The following is a 24,333-nucleotide window of genomic DNA, read 5'->3' on the forward strand; positions in this document are numbered from 1 at the left end:
GCGGTGAGTGGGGGTGGTGAGCGTGGTGAGTGGGGGTGGTGAGTGGGGTGTGAGTGGTGAGTGGGGGTGGTGAGTGGGGGTGGTGAGTGGGGGTGGTGAGTGGGGGTTGTGAGTGGTGAGTGGGGGTGGTGAGTGGGGGTGGTGAGTGGGGGTGGTGGGTGGTGAGTGGTGAGTGGGGTGGTGAGTGGGGGTGGTGAGGTGAGGTGGGATTAAGTGGCATGTCTTGGATAGTGTCTCTGTGTCTCTGTCTCTCTTTCTCCCCGGTGCTAACACTGTCTCTCTCCGTGTGTGCGTCTGTGTGTGTGTAGCCATGCCGAGTTTGACTTCATCTCCGGCACGCGCATGCGTAAGATGGCACGGGAGGGGGTGGACCCTCCGGAGGGGTTCATGTCCACGCGAGCCTGGAGGGTGCTCACAGAGTACTACCGCTCCTTAGACAAAGACTAGACAAAGACACACACAGACACACACAGACACACACACAGAGACACACACACAGAGTACTACAGCTCCTTAGACAAAGACTAGACAAAGACACACACAGACACACAACAACAACAACAACAACCGCCATTCGCCACTAAGTGGCGGTGACGTCACCACGATGCTTGTGCCAGGCCAAGTGCACCTTGAGGCCACGTGAAGTGTCGAACGCCCGCTGGCAGGAGGTCATGGGGCAGACCCAGGTGCCACGGGTCGACTGACCGAGATGACCGAGATGACTGGCTGATGCACTACCTGTGCCCCCTACTGTGCCAACTTGCTGTGCTTTAGCCACCCGGCGCTCCGCTCGTTGTTGTGAGCGTCGCTCCTCCGCCCTCCGTTGTTGTTGGAGGGCGACTGCCTCCAACTGCCCAGTAGCGACCTTCACGAGCCTCCTCCACTGAGGCCGATCTTGACACCGCTGGTACCAGTCATCGGCAAGTCCACTCAGCTCCACGTCCTCCTGTACCACATCACTCCATCTCTTCTCCAGCCCGTGCCGCGCCCGTCTAGCCCCCTCGATCCGGCCGAACAAAAGCTGTTTAGGCATGCGGTGGCTGGGCATGCGGGCTACATGACCCAGCCAACGCAGCCTTGCCTGCCGGAGGAGCTCACTGATGGGACTTTGCCCAGATCTTTCAAGGATTTGTGAGCTCCTCACACAATCCAGCCTGGTTAAACCCAGGATGGATCGTAGGCAGGCCAGCCTAAATGTTTCCAACCGGCGAAGATGCTCCACCAGGGGGGTCCACGTCTCGCAAGCGTAGAGAAGGGAGGGAATGACCGTGGCCGAGAAGACCTGAAGCTTCGTGCGGAGCGACAGACCAGGTAGCTTCCACACAGCGTTACGCAACCGATGAAAAGATATTGCCGCTCGACTGATTCGGAGTGAGACCTCTGCTGATAGACTGGAGCCGGTCATAAGCACACTGCCCAGGTATGGGAAACTCTCCACTCTCTCCACAACTGCCCCATCACCAATTGGGAGTTGTGGGGGTGGAGTGTCCGATGGTACAAAATACCCAGGCAGGTGCTTAGTTTTGGTGGGGCTGATGGTAAGGCCCCACCTCTTAGTGGCACGCTCCAGTCTCAGCAGCAGCGCCTCCAACTCCTCTTCTGAATGAGCAGCTATTACCAAATCATCGGCATACATAACGTGGTTGACCAATAGGGAGCCATCCCTTGATCGCACCCAGGCGTCGATCAGCCTCCCATTATATCTGTACCAAATGGAAATTCCCCCGGTACAGCTATTGAAGGCTTCACGAACTACGCGGTCAAAATAGATGTTAAATAATGTGGGAGCCAGAGGACATCCCTGTCGCACCCCAAGGTGCACAGGGAAAGGCTCCGACTCCCGGCCACGTAGTTTTACCCGGGCCCGCTCACCATCATGAAGGTCCTTAATGAGCATGAGCAGGGGGTCAGGGACTCCGAAAGCACGAAGGGGGAGCGGGAGAGCGTCGGCCCAAGGTTGAGGGTTGCCCCAGGCCGTGGCACTCTGGTTGACCCCGTAGACACGTGATCCGGAGTGATCACGTGTCTGGGCGGAGCTCTCGAGAGGGAGCTGGAGAAGGCTCCCTCTCGATCCGATGGGTCTACCCCCTCATGGCAGTCTCCTGGCCCGAGTAGAGGACTGTCCACCCCACATGGTGGCAGGAGCCAGAGCCGGTCCACCCGACCTCCTGAATGCTACAGAGATCCAGGCGGTACCGGTCCAGCTCCCGACAGAGGAGTGACAGCCTCTCCTCCGCAGTAAGCGTTCGAACATTCCATGTGGCCACACGAAGTGGCTTTTCGTTGTTTCTGGAGGAGTCCCGAGGGTGAAGATTCAATCTCCTGGCTCTGCCAATTGGGGTTTGGCCAGGAGACGTCATAGACGCCTGTTCCCCCAGGGCCTCCGGCACAAGCTTTTTAATTAGATATTTTTCGCCTGGTTTAGTGGTAATTTATTGAAGGTGGAGGGGTTACCAGCCCCTCGCACCAGTCCAGAGCCCCCATTTAGCCGCTGTGATGGTCACAGACGCCATGATGGGATAGACGCATCGGAATTGGCACTCCCTCCACGGCACTGACCACGACAATGTTGCCCGTCCGGCACTACGGGGAGGTAGGAGGTTGTTTTGCCGGACTACACACAGACACACATGCAGATACACACAGACACACACACAGACACGCACAGACACACACACAGTGACACACACACACACAGACACATATATATGTTGTGGGTAGAAACGTGGAGCGAAACTTCTCTTGGAGGCAATGCGTCTTTTCAACAAACGTTAATAACACCCGCAACACTGAAGGGGTACGGCCCCTTCACCCGATAACCTAAGGGAGGTACTGCCTCCCTTCCAGCGGGGCCCTACAGGCTCCGCTCTCTCGGGTCCTCCGCTACTGGACCTAGGGGAGGCTGGGCTGACCCGACCTCGCCAGGGTGTACGGGTCTCACCGTTGGTCCGCTACAACGCGGCTCTTACTAGAGCCTCGGTTGAGGGTCCCAGGGTGCTGGCCGAGTGTTCAAGTCTTCAGGCGTCTTCGGGTCTTGAGTGGATGAACTCTGCCGGTCCCGTTGAGAGGGCCGGCTTTTATACACAAGTTGGGGCTAATCCCGCCCCTAGCCACAACCTTCCCCCCCAGAACCATCCAGAAGTGTCTGGAAGGGTCTGAAATGAACCGTTGGCCCCCAGCCCCCACCCCCTTGGAGGTCTGGGGTCTCTACCCCCGGTCACGAGGTACCCGGGGGGGGGGGGGGGGTTACTCCAGGTCAACCCCCACACCTCCCGATCACTCTCTCGGCTGCCCCCTATCGGCCTGTGAGGGTGGTGACCATAAGAATACCCACAGCGCCTTGGTGTGGCGCAACATCTATATAGACACACATAGACATACACATATATACATAGAGACACATAGAGATATATACACAGATACACATAGACACACATATATATAGACACACATAGACACACACGTATATATATAGACACGCATAGACACATAGACATATATATATAGAGACACATAGAGATATATACATACACAGATACACATATATATATAGACACACATAGACATACACACATATATACATAGAGACACATAGACATATATACATACACAGACACACGTATATATATAGACACACATAGACACGTTTATCTATCTATCTACTCACGGTGTACCGGACCAGCCGATTGTGAAGGAGCTTCCCCCCTCACCGATCCCATTGCCCAAAACCAGAACCACAAATCTGCACCGGGTATCGCCGCACCGTGCCGGCAACTGCTCACGGCACGCGCCGATACGTCACGGCACGCACCGATACGTCACGGCACAGACAGATACTTCACCGGCACGGCCGATACGTCACCGGCGATACGTCACGGCACAGACAGATACATTACCAGCACTGCTGATACATTACCAGCACGGCCGATACGTCACCGGTGATACGTCACGGCACAGACAGATACGTCACGGCACTGCTGATGACGTCACGGCACTGCTGATGACGTCACGGCACTGCTGATGACGTCACGGCACTGCTGATGACGTCACGGCACGGGAACGTATAGCAGCTTCCCACGAGGGCAACGAGCGACGATGTCGCGGTGCGTGAGGAGCGGTGGTTGTGGACTACCGCTGCAGTAAGTGCGGTGACGTCACTGCATTGAAGTTACTGCGGTGACGTCACTGCATTGACATTACTGCGTTAACGTCGCTGTGTTAACATTGACATTACTGTGTTGACATTACTGTGTTAAAATTGACATTACTGTGTTGACGTTACTGTGTTAACATTGACATTACTGTGTTAACATTGACATTACTGTGTTGACATTAATGTGTTAACATTGACATTACTGTGTTAACATTGACTGTGTTGACATTGACGTTGCCGTGTTAACATTGACATTACTGTGTTAACATTGACGTCACTGTGTTAACATTGACATTACTGTGTTGACATTGACGTTACTGTGTTAACGTTGACGTCGCCGCATGAACCACACAGGGTACCCGTGGCGAGAACGTGGAGTGGTGATCCCCCCGGTCTAAGATTTGTCCTCACCCCTTTCCGGCAGTGACAAAGCGGTGATTGTGTGAAGATGTTGTAACACCAATTAGAAACTTTGTTTTGCAAAGGAATAAATATACTCGCATTTAACCATCATACGCGCCGTGAAGTTGTGGTGTTCACACATCTCAGTCGGTACAACCCATGGCACCCGCTGGGTCTGTCCCGTGACCTCCTGGTGTACCTAGCCTGGCACAGGCGCTGTGGTGACGTCACCGTCACTTGGTGGGGGTGGAGGAGGTGGTGGAGGAGGTGGTGATGGTGGTGGTGATGGTGGTGGTGATGGTGGTGGTGATGGAGGTGGTGATGGAGGTGGTGGTGATGGTGGTGGTGGTAATGGTGGTGTTGGTGATGGCGGTGATGGAGGTGGTGATGGAGGTGGTGATGGTGGAGGTGGTGATGGTGGTGATGGAGGTGGTGATGATGGAGGTGGTGATGATGGAGGTGGTGATGGTGGTGATGGAGGTGGTGATGGTGGAGGTGATGGTTATAGTGGTGATGATGGTGGTCTTGATGATGACGGTGATGGTGGAGGTGGTGGTGGAGAGCTCCGCCCAGACACGTGACCACCCCTAGCCCCTCCCCCACCTGGGGTCCTCTCTGTGGACACTCCGGGTCACGTGTCTACGGGGTTACCCAGAGTGCCACGGCCCGGGGTAACCCTCTCCCTCTGATCAGTTTTCATTTATTTGGTGTTGAGCGCTGTGAGCCATTTGGCTCTTGAATCGGGTGCAACCGCAACAAACAACAAACAAAAACATGAACAAGGGAACATCTTGAAGTGACTATGTGACTAAGTGCAAACAGAAAATCCAAGAAGAGACGGCAAAATATTGCAGAAAAGGCACCGGACACCAACGCTGTGTGAAGAAATCCCTTGGGGCGACGCTCTCCCGCTCCCCCTTGTGGGAGACCCCCAACCACACGCCACGCGTGGTGCCAGCGCTCACCCAGCCCAGCCAGCCCCGCTAGGGCTGGTGCCACACCCAGCCCCGGCAGGGCTGGTGCCACACCCAGCCCCGCTTGGGCTGGCCCTCTCAGCCCGGCACCACGCAGTGACGTCACCGATGCCACTGCATGCACAGCGCCACTTTGTTATCGGTAGGGGGCGATAAACGCCGGAGTGGGCTCCATTAATGTCGCTGCACGTGCGTGTTCCTGTCGTGATGCACATAGAAACACCACTACACACACAGACACATACACACACAGACACACCACACACACACAGCCACTCATTCACTCACTCACCCACTCACCCACCCACCCACTAACCCACTCACCCCTACACACACACCCACACACACCCGCCCACTCACCCACTCACATAATCACCCACACACATATCCACCCACACACTGACCCACTCACCCACCCACACTCACCCACCCACACACACACCCCCACACACTCACCCACTCACTCACACACCCACTCACCCACACACACACCCACACACACACCCATCCACCCACCCACACACACACCCATCCACCCACCCACACACACACCCACAAACACACCCACTCACCCACTCTCCAACCCACTCACCCACCCACTCACCGAACCCACACACTCATCCACACACACACACTGACACACACAACAACCGCCATTCGCCACTAAGTGGCGGTGACGTCACCACGACGCTTGTGCCAAGCCATGTGCACCTTAAGGCCACGTGAAGTGTCGAACGCCCGCTGGCAGGAGATCACGGGGCAGACCCAGATGCCACGGGTCGACTGACCGAGATGACCGAGACGACTGGCTGATGCACCACCTGTGCCCCTTACTGTGCCAACTTGCTGTGCTTTGGCCACCCGGAGCTCCGCTCGTTGTTGTGAGCGTCACTCCTCCGCCCTCCGTTGTTGTTGGAGGGCTACTGCCTTCAACTGCCCAGTAGCGTCCTTCACGAGCCTCCTCCACAGAGGCCAATCTTGACACTGCTGGTACCAGTCATTGGCAAGTCTACTCAGCTCCACGTCCTCCTGTACCACATCACTCCATCTCTTCTCTAGCCCGTGCAGCGCCCGTTTATCCCCCTCGATCCGGCCGAACAAAAGCTGTTTAGGCATGTGGTGGCTGGGCATGCGGGCTACATGACCCAGCCAACGCAGCCTTGCCTGACGGAGGAGCTCACCGATGGGACTTTGCCCAGATCTTTCAAGGATTTGTGAGCTTCTCACACAATCCAGTCTGGTTAAACGCAGGATGGATCGTAGGCAGGCCAGCCTAAATGTTTCCAACTGGCGAAGATGCTCCATTAGGGGGTCCACGTTTCCTACACGTAGAGAAGGGAGGGAATGACTGTGGCCGAGAAGACCTGAAGCTTCATGCGGAGCGACAGACCAGGTAGCTGCCACACAGCGTTACGCAACCGATGAAAAGATATTGCCACTCGACTGATTCGGAGTGAGACCTCTGCTGTTAAACTGGAGCCGGTCATAAGCACACTGCTCAGGTATGAGAAACTCTCCACTCTCTCCACTACTGCCCCATCACTGATTGGGAGTTGTGGGGGTGGAGTGTCCGATGGTACAAAATACCCAGGCAGGTGCTTAGTTTTGGTGGGGCTGATGGTAAGGCCCCACCTCTTAGTGGCACGCTCCAGTCTCAGCAGCAGCGTCTCCAACTCCTCTTCTGAATGAGCAGCTATTACCAAATCATCGGCATACATAACGTGGTTGACCAATAGGGAGCCATCCCTTGATCGCACGTGGGCGTCGATCAGCCTCCCATTATATCTGTACCAAATGGAAATTCCTCCGGTACAACTATTGAAGGCTTTACGAACTACGTGGTCAAAATAGATGTTAAATAATGTGGGAGCCAGAGGACCTCCCTGTTGCACCCCAAGGTGTACAGGGAATGGCCCGCTCACCACCATGAAGGTCCTTAATGATCGTGAGCAGAGGGTCAGGGACTCCGAAAGCACGAAGAACAATCCAGAGCACAGGTCTACTGATAGTATCATAGGCCTTGACCAGGTCAATAAAGCAGAGATGTAGGTCTTGTTGGAATTCCCTACACCTCTGCTGTAGCAGACGAACAGAAAATATGGCGTCTGTGCAGGACCGCCCTTTCCTGAAACCGCATTCACACACACACTCACCCTCACACACGCACACAACAACAACCCACACACAACAACCCACACAACACCACAACAACTGCAACATGAATAAAGTACCACACGAGACAATCACATCGACACATTCGCTGTATTGAGGATTGGATCGATCATCATTGGAGGAGGGGATGGGGGGGTGGGTGGGTTGGTTAGTGGTGGGTGTGTGAGTGGGTGGGTGAGTAGAGGGGTGAGTGGGTGAGTGGGTGGGTGAGTGGGTGGGTGGGTGGGTGGGTGAGTGGAGGGGTGAGTGGGTGGGTGAGTGGAGGGGTGAGTGGGTGAGTGCGTGGGGGGGGGGGGGTGGATGGGTGGGTGAGTGTGAGAGTGATTGGGTGAGTGGAAGGGTGAGTGATTGGGTGAGTGATTGGGTGAGTGGAGGGGTGAGTGGGTGAGTGGAGGGGTGAGTGGGTGAGTGGGTGGGTGAGTGGAGGGGTGAGTGGAGGAGTAAGTGGGTGAGTGATTGGGTGAGTTGAGAGGTGAGTGGGCGAGTGGAGGGGTGAGTGGAGGGGTGAGTGGAGGGGTGAGTGGAGGGGTGAGTGGGTGGGTGAGGGGGGGGGGTCACGATCACCGTGACGGGGGGGACCATCAATTTGCATCCCCGGGGGAGAGATTCTACGTCAATCGCGACGTCACAGTCACGTGGTGGTGCGGTGGTGGTGTGGTGGTGGTAGTGTAGTGTATAGTGTCGTGTATAGTGTATTGTATAGTAGTGTATAGTAGTGTAGTATATAGTAGTGTATAGTGTCGTGTATAGTGTATTGTATAGTAGTGTATAGTGTAGTGTATAGTGTAGTGTATAGTAGTGTAGTGTATAGTGTCGTGTATAGTGTATTGTATAGTAGTGTAGTGTATAGTATTGTAGTGTATAGTGTCTTGTATAGTAGTGTAGTGTATAGTGTAGTGTGTAGTGTATAGTGTAGTAGTGTATAGTAGTGTATAGTGTAGTGTATAGTGTAGTGTATAGTAGTGTATAGTGTAGTGTATAGTGTAGTAGTGTAGTGTATAGTAGTGTATAGTGTAGTGTATAGTGTATGTATAGTGTAGTAGTGTAGTGTATAGTGTAGTATACTACTACAGCACACCGGTGTGTTCAAAAGAAAATCCACAACATTTACCATCACATCGGTGGCTTTCGCTACCAACATCATCCATACAGAGCGGCTTCTGCTGGGTTTCATGGCGTCAATAAAAACATGTTTGTGTCGTCGTAGTGCAACCCGCCACCACCCGACACAGCCAATCAGTCAATGTGGGTTGAGTGTCACGTAAACAGAAGCTGGCAATTCGTCACTAGTACAGCACTAGTGTATAGTGTAGTGTATAGTGTAGTGTATAGTGTAGTGTATAATGTAGTATATAGTGCAGTTTATAGTGTAGTGTATAGTGCAGTTTGTAGTGTATAGTGTAGTGTAGTGTGTATTGTAGTGTATAGTTTTGTGTAAAATGTAGTGTAGAGTGTAGTGTATAGTATACACTGTATAGTATACACTACACTATACACTACATTATACACTACATTATACACTACACACTATACACTACACACTATACACTACACTATACACTAAACTATACACTACACTATACACTAGTGCTGTACTAGCAGCGAATGACTGAGTTGGCCGTGTCGGGCAGCGTGGCGGGTTTTGACCGACGCGACATTTTCACATTTCCGCGATGATCAAACCGAACAAGGGAACAAAAAAAAACCCACCTCTGTTACGAAATGAAAGTCGCCCGAGTAAACATCAACGCAACATCACGTTCGGCATCGCCGTTGCCACTATAAGAGCTTTGAAATACAAAAAACAATAATAATAACACTGGTCAACAAAAAAAACATTTTTTTCTGGTCTGGACTTTTGCAGCTGTTTTAGACTAATTTCAGGGTGCTGATTCCAAATCTGATCTCAGATTTGCTCAATCACATCTAATTTTATGCTATCGGCATTCCCCATTTTCATTGATTTTACCCAAAATTAACTGTCACTTATGATTGCAAATTGTTGCGAGTCAGTGACTGCTTTAGTGTTAAAATATGGTGCTGTATTTTTAGGATAGTGTGTTTATAATATAATTTTATGTAGATATCCACATTTATTTAATATTTTTCTTCTGCAGTTTTTATTGAAAATGCAATATTTGATATCTCAAAAACCTGATGTGATAGACAAAAACTGATGCCAGATTTGGAATCAGCACCCCAAAATTATCTTAAACCCGTTGGAATACCTTATGCCAGAAAAAGTGTGTTGACCAGTGTAATAGACTACTCGCTGTTGTTTGACAAATTGTTTTTGTTAAACAACACGGCAGGGGCTGTGTTGAGGTGGTCAAATACCACAAGCGGTACTTTGCGGTGAACATGGAGATACAACGTGACTGATACAAAATCTATGATGGCTTTGTCTTTAAAACTAATGTCACTATAATGTTACATGCCACTGTCTTTAATAACAATGTTACTATAAAACGTCGATTTGTTTTATTTTATTTTATTCTACCTACGTGACTTTACCGAAAGAACCAAAGAGTATGGATTCCTGCAGTCACGAAAGCTTCAAATCAAGATTGCTTTCAGGGTGTTTCAAAAAGATGGACCCAATTTAAAAGCAGTATATTTCTCGATGGCAACATGTTACAATTACACAAAAATTATCAAGTTTTACTAACCAGTTTATAAATGCTCTAAGTGCCCTCCACCTGCTGTACGGACAACATCGAGACGATAGTTGAATTCGTCCCAAACGCCTCTCAAAGTGTCTCTTCCACTGAAGTCACCGCTGCCGTGATTCTGTTTTTGAGGTCATCCAGATTAGTCGCTAATGGTGGCACAAAAACACCACCGTCTCTTGTGCCACCATGCGCTTCGACATTGGCGGATCAATGCCAACACGCCGTTGAAACGCACGCCGCACCGCAATTACGGATTCAGTCTCGCCGAACTGCAGAACGCAAATCGCCCCTTGCATTGCGGGGGTCACCGCCTTGTGAACGACTGAGGCTAGAGGCTGTTTGTGCGCTGGGAGAGGCATCGAGCGGTAATCATTTGAAACTCTATTTCCCGCCCTTTCAAGTGGTAAGAGTTTAATTCATGAGCGGTTCGTAGTTGCAGAGATTTTGCGATTTCAGATCGGGTCCATCCTTTTTGAAACACCCTGTAGTGTAATGTGGCACTGTCTTTACTAACAATGTAACTGTAATGTTACATGGCACTGTCTTTAATAACAATGTAACTGTAATGTTACATGGCACTTGTCTTGTGAAACTGGTCAACATAATAACATCAACAACAACAACGACGACAACTTTCACAGCATAAAGACGCAACCGAACGCTCGGATCGGCGATTACCAAACTCTTAGACGATTCCACAGCACGCATCGAACGATCCGAGGTTGTGACGTCACAATGGGGGTGGGGGGGGTGGGATGATGACATCACTGGCATAGCCCACCCCCTCCCCCAAAAATGGCGTCCGGTGACATCACAATCAGCAGCAGCAGCACGTGGCACCATGAGTTGTTACCGAACAGTCCGCGATTGTGACGTCACACTGGGGGGGGGGGGTAAGGACATGGTGGTGACGTCAATGGGGTCGTCTACACCCCCCCCCCACACCAATAAAATGGCGCCTGGTGACATCACAATCACCAGCAGCAGCACGTGGCACCGTAAGTTGTCACCACGTCGTCGTGCGAACGATCCGAGATTTTGACGTCACACTGAGGGGGGGGGGGGGGGGGAGAGGGGTGACGTCATTATGGTCGCCCCCCCACCCCCCCACACCAATAAAATGGCGCCTGGTGACATCAAGAGCAGCACCACGTGGTCACCTTGGGCTGCGGGCGGCGTCGTTGTGCGAGTGGCCATTTGGAAGTTTAAACATTTTGACTGTTGAAGAATACAATAAAAATTCCTCATCCCTCGTGTGGGGGTGGGGGGGGGGTGGGGAAGAGGGGGGGTTAGGGGGTGAGGGGGGGCTCGGGAGGTGATGAGGGGGGAATAAGGGGGGGGATGAGGGGGGAGCGAGGGGGGGCGAGGGGGGGTGGGTAGGGTGGGGTGTGTGTGGGTATATGTGTTTTGTGTGTCTATGTGTGTGCATGTGTGTAATCCGGCAAAAACAACCCCCTACCTCCTCGTGGTGCCGGACGGCAACGCTGTGGTGGGCAGTGCCAAGGGGGGAGGGCCAACTGAGATGGCCTTTCCCGTCATAGCGTTTGTAGCCACCACAGCGGCCAAATGGGGGCTCTGGACGGGTGCGAGGGGCTGGTAACCCCTCCACCTTCAATAAATTACCACTAAACCACGTATAAAATATCTACTTAATAAGCTTGTGCCGGAGGCCCCAGGGGGACAGGCGTCTATGACGTCTCCTGGCCAAACCCCATTTGGTGGAGCCAGAAGACAAAAAAACCACTGCGGATGGCCACGTGGAATGTTCTAACGCTGAATACAGAGGAAAGGCTGCCACTCCTCTGTCGGGAGCTGGACCGGTACCGCCTGGATCTCTGTGGTATTCAGGAGGTCCGGTAGATCGGCTCTGGCACCTGCCAACATGACGGGTGGACAGTCCTCTACACAGGGCAGGAGACTACCAAACAACAGGGAGTGGCTCTTCTTCTGAACAACAGAATGAAGGGGGCGTGGGAGAGTGGCGGTGAGGTGTGGGAAGCTGTAAGCCCCAAGCTACTTTGGGCTTGCCTTCCCATCAACCGGAGGCGAGGAGTGGTGGTCGTGGTGGAGCTGATCTGCCCACAGACCATCGACTTGTTATCTGTGGTGGGTGTCCACCCATTGAAACCCAAGGTGGTCTGGTCTCAGCTAGCTGATGAAAGTTGCAAACAAGAATGTAATAATCGCTTGCGGCTGTGGTTGGCATCGTCCCTCACTCTTCCAGATGACGAGGGGAAATGGACAAGGTTTAGGACTGTGGCTCATGCAGCTGCAATTGCTGCTTTGGGTACATGGTCCACACCTCCCCTAGACCCTGGCTGACAAAGGAGGTTTTTCAAGCTGACTGAGAAAAAGCGACAGGCCCACTCTCATCGTTTGCAGCATCCCACGTCATAGAATAAGGCTAATCACAGCCTTCGTTCGGAGGTTCGGAGAGCCGTGAGGAGCTGTAAGGATGGGTGGTGGTCGCAGGTTGCGTGAGGAGAACGAGTCTGACTCAATGGCCCGCGATCACAAATCATTATTTAACTCCATCTAAAAGTAACCTGCAGCGCCACACCTATTACCAACATTAGGGGAAAAAACGATGATCCAATCTCCAACCCAAGCACCAGTTTTGCAGATTTGCTCAACATTTCTGTGAAGTCCTGGAGGAGGGAAAAGCATTGTTGGACAAAGTGGGGATGACCCTGCTGAGGCTGCGGTGTCTCAAATATTGGAGGAGGAAGTAACCCCCTGTGAGTGGCTGGCTGAGGTGCCATCTGTTGAGGAAGTACTGAAGGCGATCCAGAGTCTGAGACCAGGAAAGGCACCGGACAGAGATGATCTCCCAAGCAAAATGCTGAGGGCGGGTGATGTTTGTGCACAGACTGTCCTACAGGATATCATATCAACAGTCGGGACCACTGGATGATTTCTGCAGGATTGGAAGGATGTCCTGGTGGTCCCCCTCTTTATGAACGGGGACCACACAGACTGTAACAACTACAGGGGCATCTCACTCCGCAATGTGCCGGGAAAGGTCCTGGCAAGGATTATTCAACATCGCCTTTCCAGGCACGCTGAGTAGAGGCTTGTGGAGCCCCAATGCGGTTTCAGGAAAGGGCGGTCCAGCACAGATGCCATATTTCTGTCCGTCTGCTACAGCAGAGGTGTAGAGAATTCCAACAAGACCTACATCAGTAGGCCTGGGCTCTGGGTTGTTCGTTGTGCTTTCAGAGTCCCTGACCCTCTGCTCATGATCATTAAGGACCTTCATGATGGTGAGCGGGCCCGGGTAAAATTATATGGCCGGGAGTCGGAGCCATTCGCTGTACACCTTGGGTGCGACAGGGATGTCCTCTGGCTCCCACATTATTGAATATATATTTTTCGACCACGTAGTTTGTGAAACTTTCGATGGCTGTACCGTATGAATTTCCATCTGGTACAGATACAATGGGAGGCTGATCGATGCCCGGATGCAGTCAAGGGATGGCTCCCTATTGGTCAACCACGTTATGTATGCCGATGATCTGGTGATTGCTGCTCACTCAGAGGAGGAGTTGGAGGCGCTGCTGCTGAACCTGGAGTGTGCCACTAAGAGGTGTGGGGCCTTACCATCAGCCCCAGCAAAATGAAGCACCTGCCTGGGTATTTTGTCCCATTGGACACTCCACCCCCACAACTCCCAATTGGTGATGGGGCAGTTGTGGAGAGAGTGGAGAGTTTCCCATACCTGGGCAGTGTGCTCATGACCGGCTCAGGTTTGACAGCAGAGGTCTCACTCCGAATCAGTCGAGCGGCATTATCTTTCATCGGTTGCGTAACGCTGTGTGGAAGCTACCTGGTCTGTTGCTCCCCACGAAGCTTCAGGTCTTCTCGGCCACAGTCATTCCGTCCTTTCTCTATGCTTGCGAAACGTGGACCCCCCTAATGGAAAATCTTTGCCGGTTAGAAACATTTAGGCTGGCCTGCCTACAATCCATCCTGGGTTTAACCTGCAGGCTGGATTGTGTGAGCTCACAAATCCTTCAAAGATCTGGGCAAAGTTCCATCGGTGAGGTCCTCCGGCAGGCAAGGCTGCGTTGGCTGGGTCATGTAGCCATCATGCCCAGCTACCACATGTCTCAACAACTTTTGTTTGGCCGGATAAAGGGGGCTAAATGGGTGCGGCACGGGCTAGAGATGAGATGGAGTGATGTGGTACAGGAGGATGTGGAGCTGAGTGGACTTGTCGATGACTGGTACCAGCGGTGTCACGATCAGCCTCTGTGGAGGAGGCTCGTGAAGGATGCTGCTGGGCAGTCGGAGGCAGTTGCCCTCCAATAACGGAGGTCGGAGGAGCGACGCTCACAACAACGAGCGGAGCACCAGGTTGGCTAAAGCACAACAAGTTGGCACAGTAGGGAGCACAGGTGGTGCATCAGCCACTCGTCTCAGTCAGTCGACCTGTGGCCCCTGCTGGGTCTGCTCCGTGACCTCCTGCCAGCGGGCGTTCGACACTTCACATGGCCTCAAGGTGCACATGGCCTGGCACAAGCATCCTGGTGACGTCACCGCCAATTAGTGGCGAATGGCGGTTGTTGTTGTGTGTGGGTAGGTGTGTGGGTGTGTGTGGCGGTGGTGGGCGTGGTGGTGGGGGTGATGGGGTTGGTGGGGGTGGTGGTGATGGGGGTGGTGATTGGGGTGGTGATTGGGGTGGTGGTGTTGGTGGGGTTGGTGGGGGTGTTGGTGATGGGGGTGGTGGGGGTGGTGGGGGTGGTGGTGGGGGTGGTGGGGGTGGTGATGGTGGTGATGATGGAGGTGGTGATGGCGGTGGTGGGGGTGGTGGTAGGGATGGGGGTGATGGGGGTGGTGAGGGTGGTGGGGGTGGTGGAGGGGGTGGTGGTGTTGGTGGGGGTTGTGGGGGTGGTGGAGGGGGTGGTGGTGTTGGTGGGGGTGGTGGGCTTGGGGGTAGTGGGGGAGGTGGTGGTGGCAGTGCTCAGCGGGTTGCCTGGAGGAGGAAAAAGGTGGGGGGGGGGCTGAGTTAGACACGCAGAGTGTGAGTAGGTGGGTGAGTGAGTGGGTGGGTGAGTGGGTGGGTGAGTGAGTGGGTGAGTGGGTGGGTGAGTATAGGTTGGTGGGTAAGTATGGTGAGTGGGTGAGTGTGTGGGTTGGTGTGTGTGGGTTAGTGAGTGTGTGTGCATAAACAACCCCCCACCTCCTCGCGGTGCCGGACGGGCAACACTGTCGTTGACAATGCTGTGGGGAGGAGGGCCAATTCTGATTGGCCCTCTCCCCTCATGGCGTCTGTGACCACCACAGTGGCTAAATGGCGGCTCTGGATGGGTGCGAGGGGCTGGTAACCCCTCCACCTTCAATAAATTACCACTAAACCACGAATAAAATATCTCACTAATAAGCTTGAGCCGGAGGCCCCGAGGGGCTAGGCGTCTATGACGTCTCCTGGCCAAACCCCATCTGGCGGAGCCAGGAGATTGAATCTCCTCCAGAAACAACGACAAGCCACTACGGATGGCCAAGTGGAATGTTCGAACGCTCACTGCAGAGGAGAGGCTGCCACTACTCTGTCGGGAGCTGGACTGGTACCACCTGGATCTCTGTGGCATTCACGAGGTCCGGTGGACCGGCTCTGGCTCCTGTCACAATGAGGGGTAGACAGTCCTCTAATCGGGGCAGGAGACTGCCAAACAACAGGGTGTGGCTCTTCTTCTGAACAAAATAAAGAAGGGGGCGTTGGAGCGTGGCATTGAGGTGTTGGAAGCTGTAAGCCCCAGGCTACTTTGGGCTCGCCTTCCCATCAACCGGAGGCGAGGAGTGGTGGTCGTGGTTACATATGCCCCCACCGAAGAGGAACATCCGTGGAGGGATGCAGGCAAGGCCGATAAGTCAGATGCCTTCTATGACCTCCTGTCACAAATGCTGGCTAAAGTGGCCCCTCGGGATAGAGTAATCTTGTTGGGTGACTTCAATGCCCGAGTTGGTCATGATGCTGCCACCTGGTCTGGAGTGATTGGAAGGCATGGGCCAGATCAGCTCAATAACAACGGTAGGAGGCTGCTAGATTTTTGTGCAGTCCATGGGCTTGTAATTACCAACACGCTGTTCAGGCATTGGCACATCCACACAACATCATGGGATGCATGCCGGGTCCAAGCAAGAACATCTGCTGGACTACATAGTGACGGATCAGTGGATGCGAGCCCATGTCCTTGACACCAGGACCTACCGTGGAGCAGATCTGCCCCTTGACCATCGACTAGTCATCTGTAAGATGCGCCTGCCATTCTTACACTCCGGTGGTGGGTGTACACCCAAGACCCCATTCCAACCTAAGGTGGCCAGGTCTAAGTAAGCTGATGAAAGTTGCAAGCGAGAATTTAATCATCGTTTGCGGCTGGGGTTGGCATCGCCCCCCACTCATCCAGATGTCGAGGGTAAATGGGCGAGGTTTAGGACTGTGACTCATGCAGCTGCAATGGCTGCTTTGGGTACGCGGTCCAGACCTCCCCAGAGACCCTGGCTGACAGAGGTGTTCATTATAGTTGAGAAAAAGCGACAGGCCCACTCTCATCGGCTACAGCATCCCACGTCAGAAAATGAGGAGCTTACCGCAGCCTTCGCTCGGAGGTTCTGAGAGCCATAAGGCACTGCAAGGATGGGTGGTGGTTGTGGGTTGCTGAGGAGATGGAGTCTGCCTCAGCGGCCCACAATCACAAATCACTATTTAACGCCATCAAAAAAGTAACCTGCAGTTATAAGCATGTATCTGTCTGTGCGTGTGTCTGTCTCTGTGTATGTATGTATCTATGTGTATGTATCTATGTGTATGTATATATGTATATGTGTGTATCTGGCTGTGCGTGTCTGTCTCTGTGTGTATGTATGTATGTGTATGTATCTATGTGTATGTATATATGTATATATATCTATACGTGTGTATCTTGCTGTGCGTGTCTGTCTCTGTGTGTATGTATCTATGTGTATGTATATATGTATATATATTTATATGTATGTATCTGTCTGTGTGTGGCTGTCTCTGTGTGTATGTATCTATGTGTATGTATATATGTATATATATCTATGTCTGTGTGTATCTGTCTGTACGTGTGTCTGTCTCTGCGCGTATGTATGTATCTATGTGTACGTATCTGTGTATGTATATATGTATATATCTATATGTATCTGTATCTGTGCGTGTCTGTCTCTGTGTGTATGTATGTATCTATGTGTATGTATCTATGTGTATGTATATATCTATCTATGTCTGTGTATGTATCTGTATCTGTGTGTGTCTGTATCTATATATCTCTGTATCTATCTATATGTGTGTATCTGTGGGTGTCTGTCTCTGTGTGTATGTATGTATATATGTGTATGTATCTATGTGTATGTGTATGTATATATATATCTATATGTATGTATCTGTCTGTGCGTGTGTCTGTCTCTGTGTGTATGTATGTATCTATGTGTATGTATATATCTATCTATGTCTGTGTATGTATCTGTATGTATATGTGTATGTATCTATGTATATATCTGTCTGTGTGTATGTATCTGTGTGAATGTTTGTATGTATGTATCTGTGTGTATGTGTCTGTGTCCTTGTGTATGTGTATGTATATATCTGTCTATGTATATATATGTGTATGTGTATCTGTATGTATGTGTGTGTATGGCTGTATCTATATATCTATGTCTGTGTGTATCTGTCTGTGCGTGTGTCTGTCTCTGTGTGTATGTATCTATGTGTATGTATCTATGTGTATGCATATATGTATATATATGTATCTGTCTGTGTGTGTGTCTGTCTGTGGGAATGTATGTATCTATGTGTATGTATATATATCTATCTGTGTATGTATCTGTGCGTGTGTCTGTCTCTGTGTGCATCTATGTGTATGTATCTATGTGTATATATCTATGTCTGTGTATGTATCTGTGTGTGTCTGTATCTATGTATCTATGTCTGTGTGTATGTATCTGTGTGTGTACGTGTCTCTGCGCGTACCGACCTCACATACCCGCGAAGTTTCCCGCGGCCTCCCCAGGGGGGGCGTGACCACCGCTCCCTCCCGGCATGCACAGCGCCTGCACCACGTGGTCGGCCTCCCCCGGAAGGGCGTGGCCACCGCTGCCTCCCGGCATGCACAGCGCCTGCACCACGTGGTCGGCCTCCCCCGGAAGGGCGTGGCCAACGCTGCCTCCCGGCATGCATAGCGTCTGCACCACGTGGTCTGCCGCCAGCAACTTCGCCTCCTCCACAGAGACACACAACTTGCTGGGCTGGAACGGGTGCCTGGTGGTGGGGGAATAGTGGGGGGGGGGTGGGGGGGGAGAGATGGTGGGGAGAATAGTGGGGTGGGGGGGGGGTGGTAAGGTGGTGGGGGGAATCGTGTGGGGGGGGGGGTGAGATGGGGGAATAGTGGGGGGGGGGGGAGAGATGGTGGGGGGAATAGTGGGGGGGGGGAGATGGTGGGGAGAATAGTGGGGTGGGGGGGGGGGGTGGTAAGGTGGTGGGGGAATCGTGTGGGAGGGGGGTGAGATGGGGGAATAGTGGGGGGGGGGGGGGTGAGATGGTGGTGGGAATAGTGGGGGTGGTGGTGAGATAGTGGGGGGGGTGATGAGATGGTGGGGGGGGGGTGATATTGTGGGGGGAATAGTGGGGGTGGTGAGATGGTGGGGGGAGTGGGGTGGGGAGATGGTGGGGGGAATAGTGGGGGGGGGGGGGATAGTGGCTGGCTGAGTGACTCGCTGAGTGACTGGCTGAGTGACTTGGTGAGTGATATGGCTGAGTGACTGTCTGAGTGACTTGGTGAGTGACTTGGTAAGTGACTTGCTGAGTGACTAGCTGAGTGACTGGCTGAGTGACTGAGTGACTTGCTGAGTGACTTGCTGAGTGACTGGTTGAGTGACTGGCTGAGTGACTGGCTGAGTGACTCGCTGACTGATTAGCTGAGTGAATTGGTGAGTGACTGGGTGCGTCTCCTCACGTGTGTGCCAGCTGGCTTGCGAGTGCCGGGATTGCGACTTTGTAGAGGAAAAGTTGTCGCTGGTCTGGAGACACGGCAGAGTGCAGCTGGTAGATCGGCTGTCCCCAGCTGTTAGTCTGGCATAGCTCCTCTAGAAGCTGAGACATAAAGACACGACAGAGACATGCAGAGACACACAGAGATACACACAGAGACACGACAGAGACACACAGAGACACGCATAGACTCACACAGAGATACACACAGAGACAGACACACACAGAGACTCACACAGACACACAGACACAAACAGAGACACAGAGACACAGAGACACAGACACACACACAGACACACAGACACACAGACACGCACACAGACACACACACAGACACACACACAGACACACAGACACACACAGACACACACACAGACACACACACACAGACACACAGACACACACACAGACACACACACAGACACACAGACACACACACAGACACACACACAGACACACACACAGACACACACACACAGACACACACAGACACACACAGACGCCACCTGTGTGGGACTCCGAGCCGCTCCTTGCACGCGCACTGATGCAGGATTCGTCGGGGTCAGCTCCATGCCGGGCAGGAGGTCAAAGACGCGCGGCTCCACGCGACCCCCACGTGACCCCCTCCCAGCTCCACCCCCTCCACCCCCTCCTCCACCCCCTCCACCCCCCTGAGAGGCTCTCCCCGTGCCCCCCGTTCCAGACCCCTGGACCTGGGGGTAGCCCCCACGGCCTCCGGCGAGACCCCGACAGCCTGCAGCTCCTGGATGGGAATACGGGGTGATGGGATACTCATTCACTCACTCATTCAGTCACTCATTCATTCACTCATTCACTCACACACTCACCCACTCACACACACTCACCCACCCACTAACTCACTCACACACTCACCCACTTACCCACCCACTCACTCACCCACTCATTCACTCACCCACTCATTCACTCACCCACTCATTCACTCACTAATTCATTCACTCACCCACTCACTCACCTCCCAACCCCCTACCCACTCACCCACTCACTCACCCACTCACCCACTCACTCACCCACTCATTCAGTCACTCATTCACTCACTCATTCACTCACTAATTCATTTACTCACACACTCACCCACTTACCTCCCAACCCCCTACCCACTCACCCACTCACCCACTCACTCACTCACCCACTCATTCACTCACTCATTCACTCACTCATTCACTCACTCATTCATTCACTCACACACTCACCCACTCACCCACCCACTCACTCACCTCCCAACCCCCTACCCACTCACCCACTCACCCGCTCACCCACCCACTCACCCGCCTACTCACCCCCCCACTCACACACCCCCACCCCCCCACTCACTCACCCCCCACCCACACCCCCCACCACCCCACCTCTGAGCGCGCGAGCCACCAGGACCCCCCCCCTGCAGTTCCCCTGCCCACGTGCAGCGGCCACCCCCACCCCGGACACCACGTGGGGGTGCGCCCCTCCCCCCATAGCCACGCCCCCTCCCCCGTAGTGGTGGTGGTGGTGGGGGGGAGGAGGGGCCGTGGTGTAGTAGACGGGCGGGCCCAGGTAGGGGGAGGGGCCTCCCGTGGGGGAGGAGTCGAACACCCCCAGGGCCCCGCCCCCAACAGCGCTGCCCCCGACGCTGTAGAAGCCAAAGCACTCGGCCTGGGCCTGTACGGGGAGGGGCGGGGGGTGAAGGGGGGTGGGGGGGTGGGCAAGATGGGGAGGGGCGGGGTGAGGGTGAAGGGGGGGGATGAAGGGGGGGAGGAGGGGGGAGGGGTGGGCAAGATGGGGAGGGGCGAAAAGGGGGCGGGGCAAGGGAGACAGACGCCTTATGAATGTCCACGTGGTGGTGATGGTGATGATGTCGATGGTGGTGATGGTGATGGTCGTGATGGTGGTGATGGTGGTGATGGTGATGGTGGTGGTGATGGTCGTGATGGTGGTGATGGTGGTGGTGATGGTCGTGATGGTGGTGATGGTGATGATGGTGATGGTGGTGATGATGTTGATGTCGATGGTGGTGATGGTGATGATGGTGATGGTGGTGATGATGTTGATATGAGTCACGTGGTGGAGCCTCTATGGAGTCGTTATGGCCCAGGAAATCTCAAATAGTGCAGCTCGTTGGTTTAGTCGATGGGTCTCTGTGTACCTCTAATGGGTCTCTGTGTGTATCTGTGCATCTCTATGGGTCTATGTCTCTCTCTGTGTGTCTCTGTGTGTCTGTGTGTGTCTCTGTGTGTATCTCTGTGTGTCTCTATAGTTATCTGTGTGTCTCTGTGTGTCTCTGTGTGTGTATGTGTCTCTGTGTGTATCTCTGTGTGTCTTTATAGTTATATGTGTGTCTCTGTGTGTCTCTGTGTGTCTGTGTGTGTCTCTGTGTGTATCTCTGTGTGTCTCTATAGTTATCTGTGTGTCTCTGTGTCTCTGTTTCTCTGTGTCTCTGTGTCTGTGTGTCTGTGTATCTCTGTGTGTCTCTGTTTCTCTGTGTCTCTGTGTCTCTGTGTGTCTCTGTGTCTCTGTGTGTCTCTGTGTATCTCTGTGTGTGTGTCTGTGTCTCTGTGTGTCTCTGTGTATCTCTGTGTATCTCTGCGTGTGTCTGTGTGTGTATCTCTGTGTGTCTCTGTGTGTGTCTGTGTGTTTGTGTGTCTGTGTATCTCTGTGTATCTCTGTGTGTGTCTCTGTGTGTCACCTGCTGCAGCATGGAGCTGCGGCTGCCCGCTCCGCGTGTGTAGCGGACGTAGCTATCGCGGTCCACCGGCTTGGCCAGCGTCACCTCGATGGGAGAGCCGTCGAGGTGCTGGGGAGGGCGCAGAGCGACGGTCACCTCCCTCATGTATCCACAGCTCCCTCCTTCACCCACAGCTCCCTCCTTCACCCACAGCTCTCTCATTCACCCACAGCTCCCTCCACCAACAGCTCTCTCCTTCACCCACAGTTCTCTCCTTCACCCACAGCTCTCTCCTTCACCCACAGCTCCCTCCTTCACCCACAGCTCCCTCCTTCACCCACAGCTCTCTCCTTCACCCACAGCTTTCTCCTTCACCCACAGCTCTCTCCTTCACCCACAGCTCTCTCCTTCAACCACAGCTCTCTCCTTCATCCACAGCTCCCTCCTTCACCCACAGCTCCCTCCTTCACCCACAGCTCTCTCCTTCACCCACAGCTCTCTCCTTCACCCACAGCTCCCTCCTTCACCCACAGCTCTCTCCTTCACCCACAGCTCCCTCCTTCACCCACAGCTCCCTCCTTCACCCACAGCTCACTTCTTCATCCACAGCTCCCTCCTTCACCCACAGCTCCCTCCTTCACCCACAGCTCTCTGCTTCACCCACAGCTCTCTCCTTCACCCACAGCTCCCTCCTTCACCCACAGCTCCCTCCTTCATCCACAGCTCTCTCCTTCACCCACAGCTCCCTCCTTCACCCACAGCTCCCTCCTTCACCCACAGCTCACTCCTTCATCCACAGCTCTCTCTTTCACCCACAGCTCCCTCCTTCACCCACAGCTCCCTCCTTCACCCACATCTCCCTCCTTCACCCACAGCTCTCTCCTTCACCCACAGCTCCCTCCTTCACCCACAGCTCTCTCCTTCACCCACAGCTTTCTCCTTCACCCACAGCTCTTTTCTGCCGAGCGTCGAACTGGCACGTCTGTTGATTGGCGGCAGGGAGCTCACCTTCCCGTTCATCACTTCCATCGCCTTGAGGGCTTCCTCCCGCTTGCCGAAGTGGATGAAGGCGTAGTCCCGGATCTTTTTCACTCGCTCCACCGCTCCTGCGGAAGACCGGTGTTGTTTTGTGTGTGTGTGTGTGTGTATGTGTGTGTGTATGTGTATGTGTGTGTATATGTGTGTATGTGTATGTACTTGTGTGAGTGTGTATGTATGTGGGGAGTGGTAGTGTAGCGGGTAGCGCTACGCTGTGCTATGAACCTGGCGACCCGAGTTTGATTTCCACTCACGGCCAACACCAGTGACGATTATCTGAACCGGTCCTGGGCCTCCCCAAGGTCAACTCAGCCTCAAATGAGAACCTGGTGTAGCGTTGGTGGTGGTGTAGTAAACATCGCCGCTAAGAAGACAAAGGCGGCCGGGCATGCTGCTGGCCACCCACCCCCTCATGTGCTGTTCCGGCTTTCATAGGTGCTACTCGCTAACAGCACTTGCCCCTTCAGTCTGTTAAGGCTATACGGGGCATCTTTGTATTTATGTGTCTATGTGTGTATCTCCACTATCTATATGAGTCTCTATGTATCTCTGTGTATCTCTGTGTGTTTCTGTGTGTCTCTGTGTATCTCTGTGTATCTCTGTGTATCTCTGTGTATCTCTGTGTGTCTCTATAGGTCTCTGTGTATCTCTGTGTATTTCTAGGACACTAACCAGGCGTGATGCTGAAGGACTGTAGGAGGGTCTCCTCTGTGGTGCCCAGCATGAGGTTTCTCACATAGAGGATCTTGACGCTCGCCATCGTCTCAGCGTCCACCTCCACCTCAGGCTCTGCCCAGTCCACCGCTATTGGATGGCCCCACAGCTGGATACGACCTGGCACAGGTACAGTGGTGGTGGAGTGGTTAGCGTGGTGGTGGGGGTGGTGGTGGGGGGGGGGGTGGTGGTGAGGGTGGTGGTGGTGGTGAGGGTGGTGGTGTTCGTGGTGGTGGGTGTGGTGGAGGTGATGGTGGAGGTGGTGGTGGTGATGGAGGTGGTGGTGGTGAGGGTGGTGGTTTCCCCCTCATCCCTCCCCTCCCACTCACCCGCACCTCAACCCACCCACCACCCACCCCCTCCCCACCAACCCAAACACCAAAACACCACCCCTCCACTCACCCACCCACCCACCCACTTGCTCATCCACCCGCCCGCCCACTCACTCATTCACCCACTCATCCACTCATTCACCCGCCCACTCACCCACCCACTCACTCATTCACCCACCCACTCGGTCA

The 24,333-nt window shown here is 53.4% G+C and overlaps 2 protein-coding genes across 9 annotated transcripts in view; one reads left to right on the forward strand and one right to left on the reverse strand.

Moving 5' to 3' along the window:
* LOC133359668 (bifunctional 3'-phosphoadenosine 5'-phosphosulfate synthase 1-like) overlaps positions 1–4,666 on the forward strand; it is a 43,034-nt gene extending 38,368 nt beyond the window's left edge. For all 4 annotated transcript variants that reach the window (XM_061578165.1, XM_061578166.1, XM_061578167.1 and 1 more), the window contains one exon: positions 309–4,666. In XM_061578165.1, coding sequence (XP_061434149.1) covers positions 309–447 — 139 coding nt within the window. In that variant the 3' untranslated portion in view covers positions 448–4,666. The remainder of the gene's footprint in view (positions 1–308) is intronic.
* Positions 4,667–7,819: 3,153 nt separating this feature from the next.
* Positions 7,820–24,333, reverse strand: part of LOC133359667 (APOBEC1 complementation factor-like) — a 28,575-nt gene continuing 12,061 nt past the window's right edge. The window contains exons 6-13 of one of the 5 annotated variants that reach the window (XM_061578163.1): positions 23,771–23,932; positions 23,069–23,166; positions 22,082–22,189; positions 20,769–21,057; positions 19,890–20,146; positions 19,349–19,485; positions 18,380–18,654; positions 7,820–11,253 (exon numbers count right to left, since the gene is read on the reverse strand). In XM_061578163.1, the coding sequence (XP_061434147.1) occupies positions 11,249–11,253; positions 18,380–18,654; positions 19,349–19,485; positions 19,890–20,146; positions 20,769–21,057; positions 22,082–22,189; positions 23,069–23,166; positions 23,771–23,932 (1,331 nt within the window). In that variant the 3' untranslated portion in view covers positions 7,820–11,248. Of the gene's footprint in view, positions 11,423–15,218; positions 15,349–18,370; positions 18,655–19,348; positions 19,486–19,889; positions 20,147–20,768; positions 21,058–22,081; positions 22,190–23,068; positions 23,167–23,770; positions 23,933–24,333 lie in introns of those variants that run through there. The other 4 variants (XM_061578161.1, XM_061578159.1, XM_061578158.1 and 1 more) reach the window with 4 other exon arrangements.

This window comes from Lethenteron reissneri, chromosome 65, assembly GCF_015708825.2.
Source record: "Lethenteron reissneri isolate LAM-NWPU_2019-01 chromosome 65, ASM1570882v1, whole genome shotgun sequence".
NCBI lineage: Eukaryota > Metazoa > Chordata > Hyperoartia > Petromyzontiformes > Petromyzontidae > Lethenteron > Lethenteron reissneri.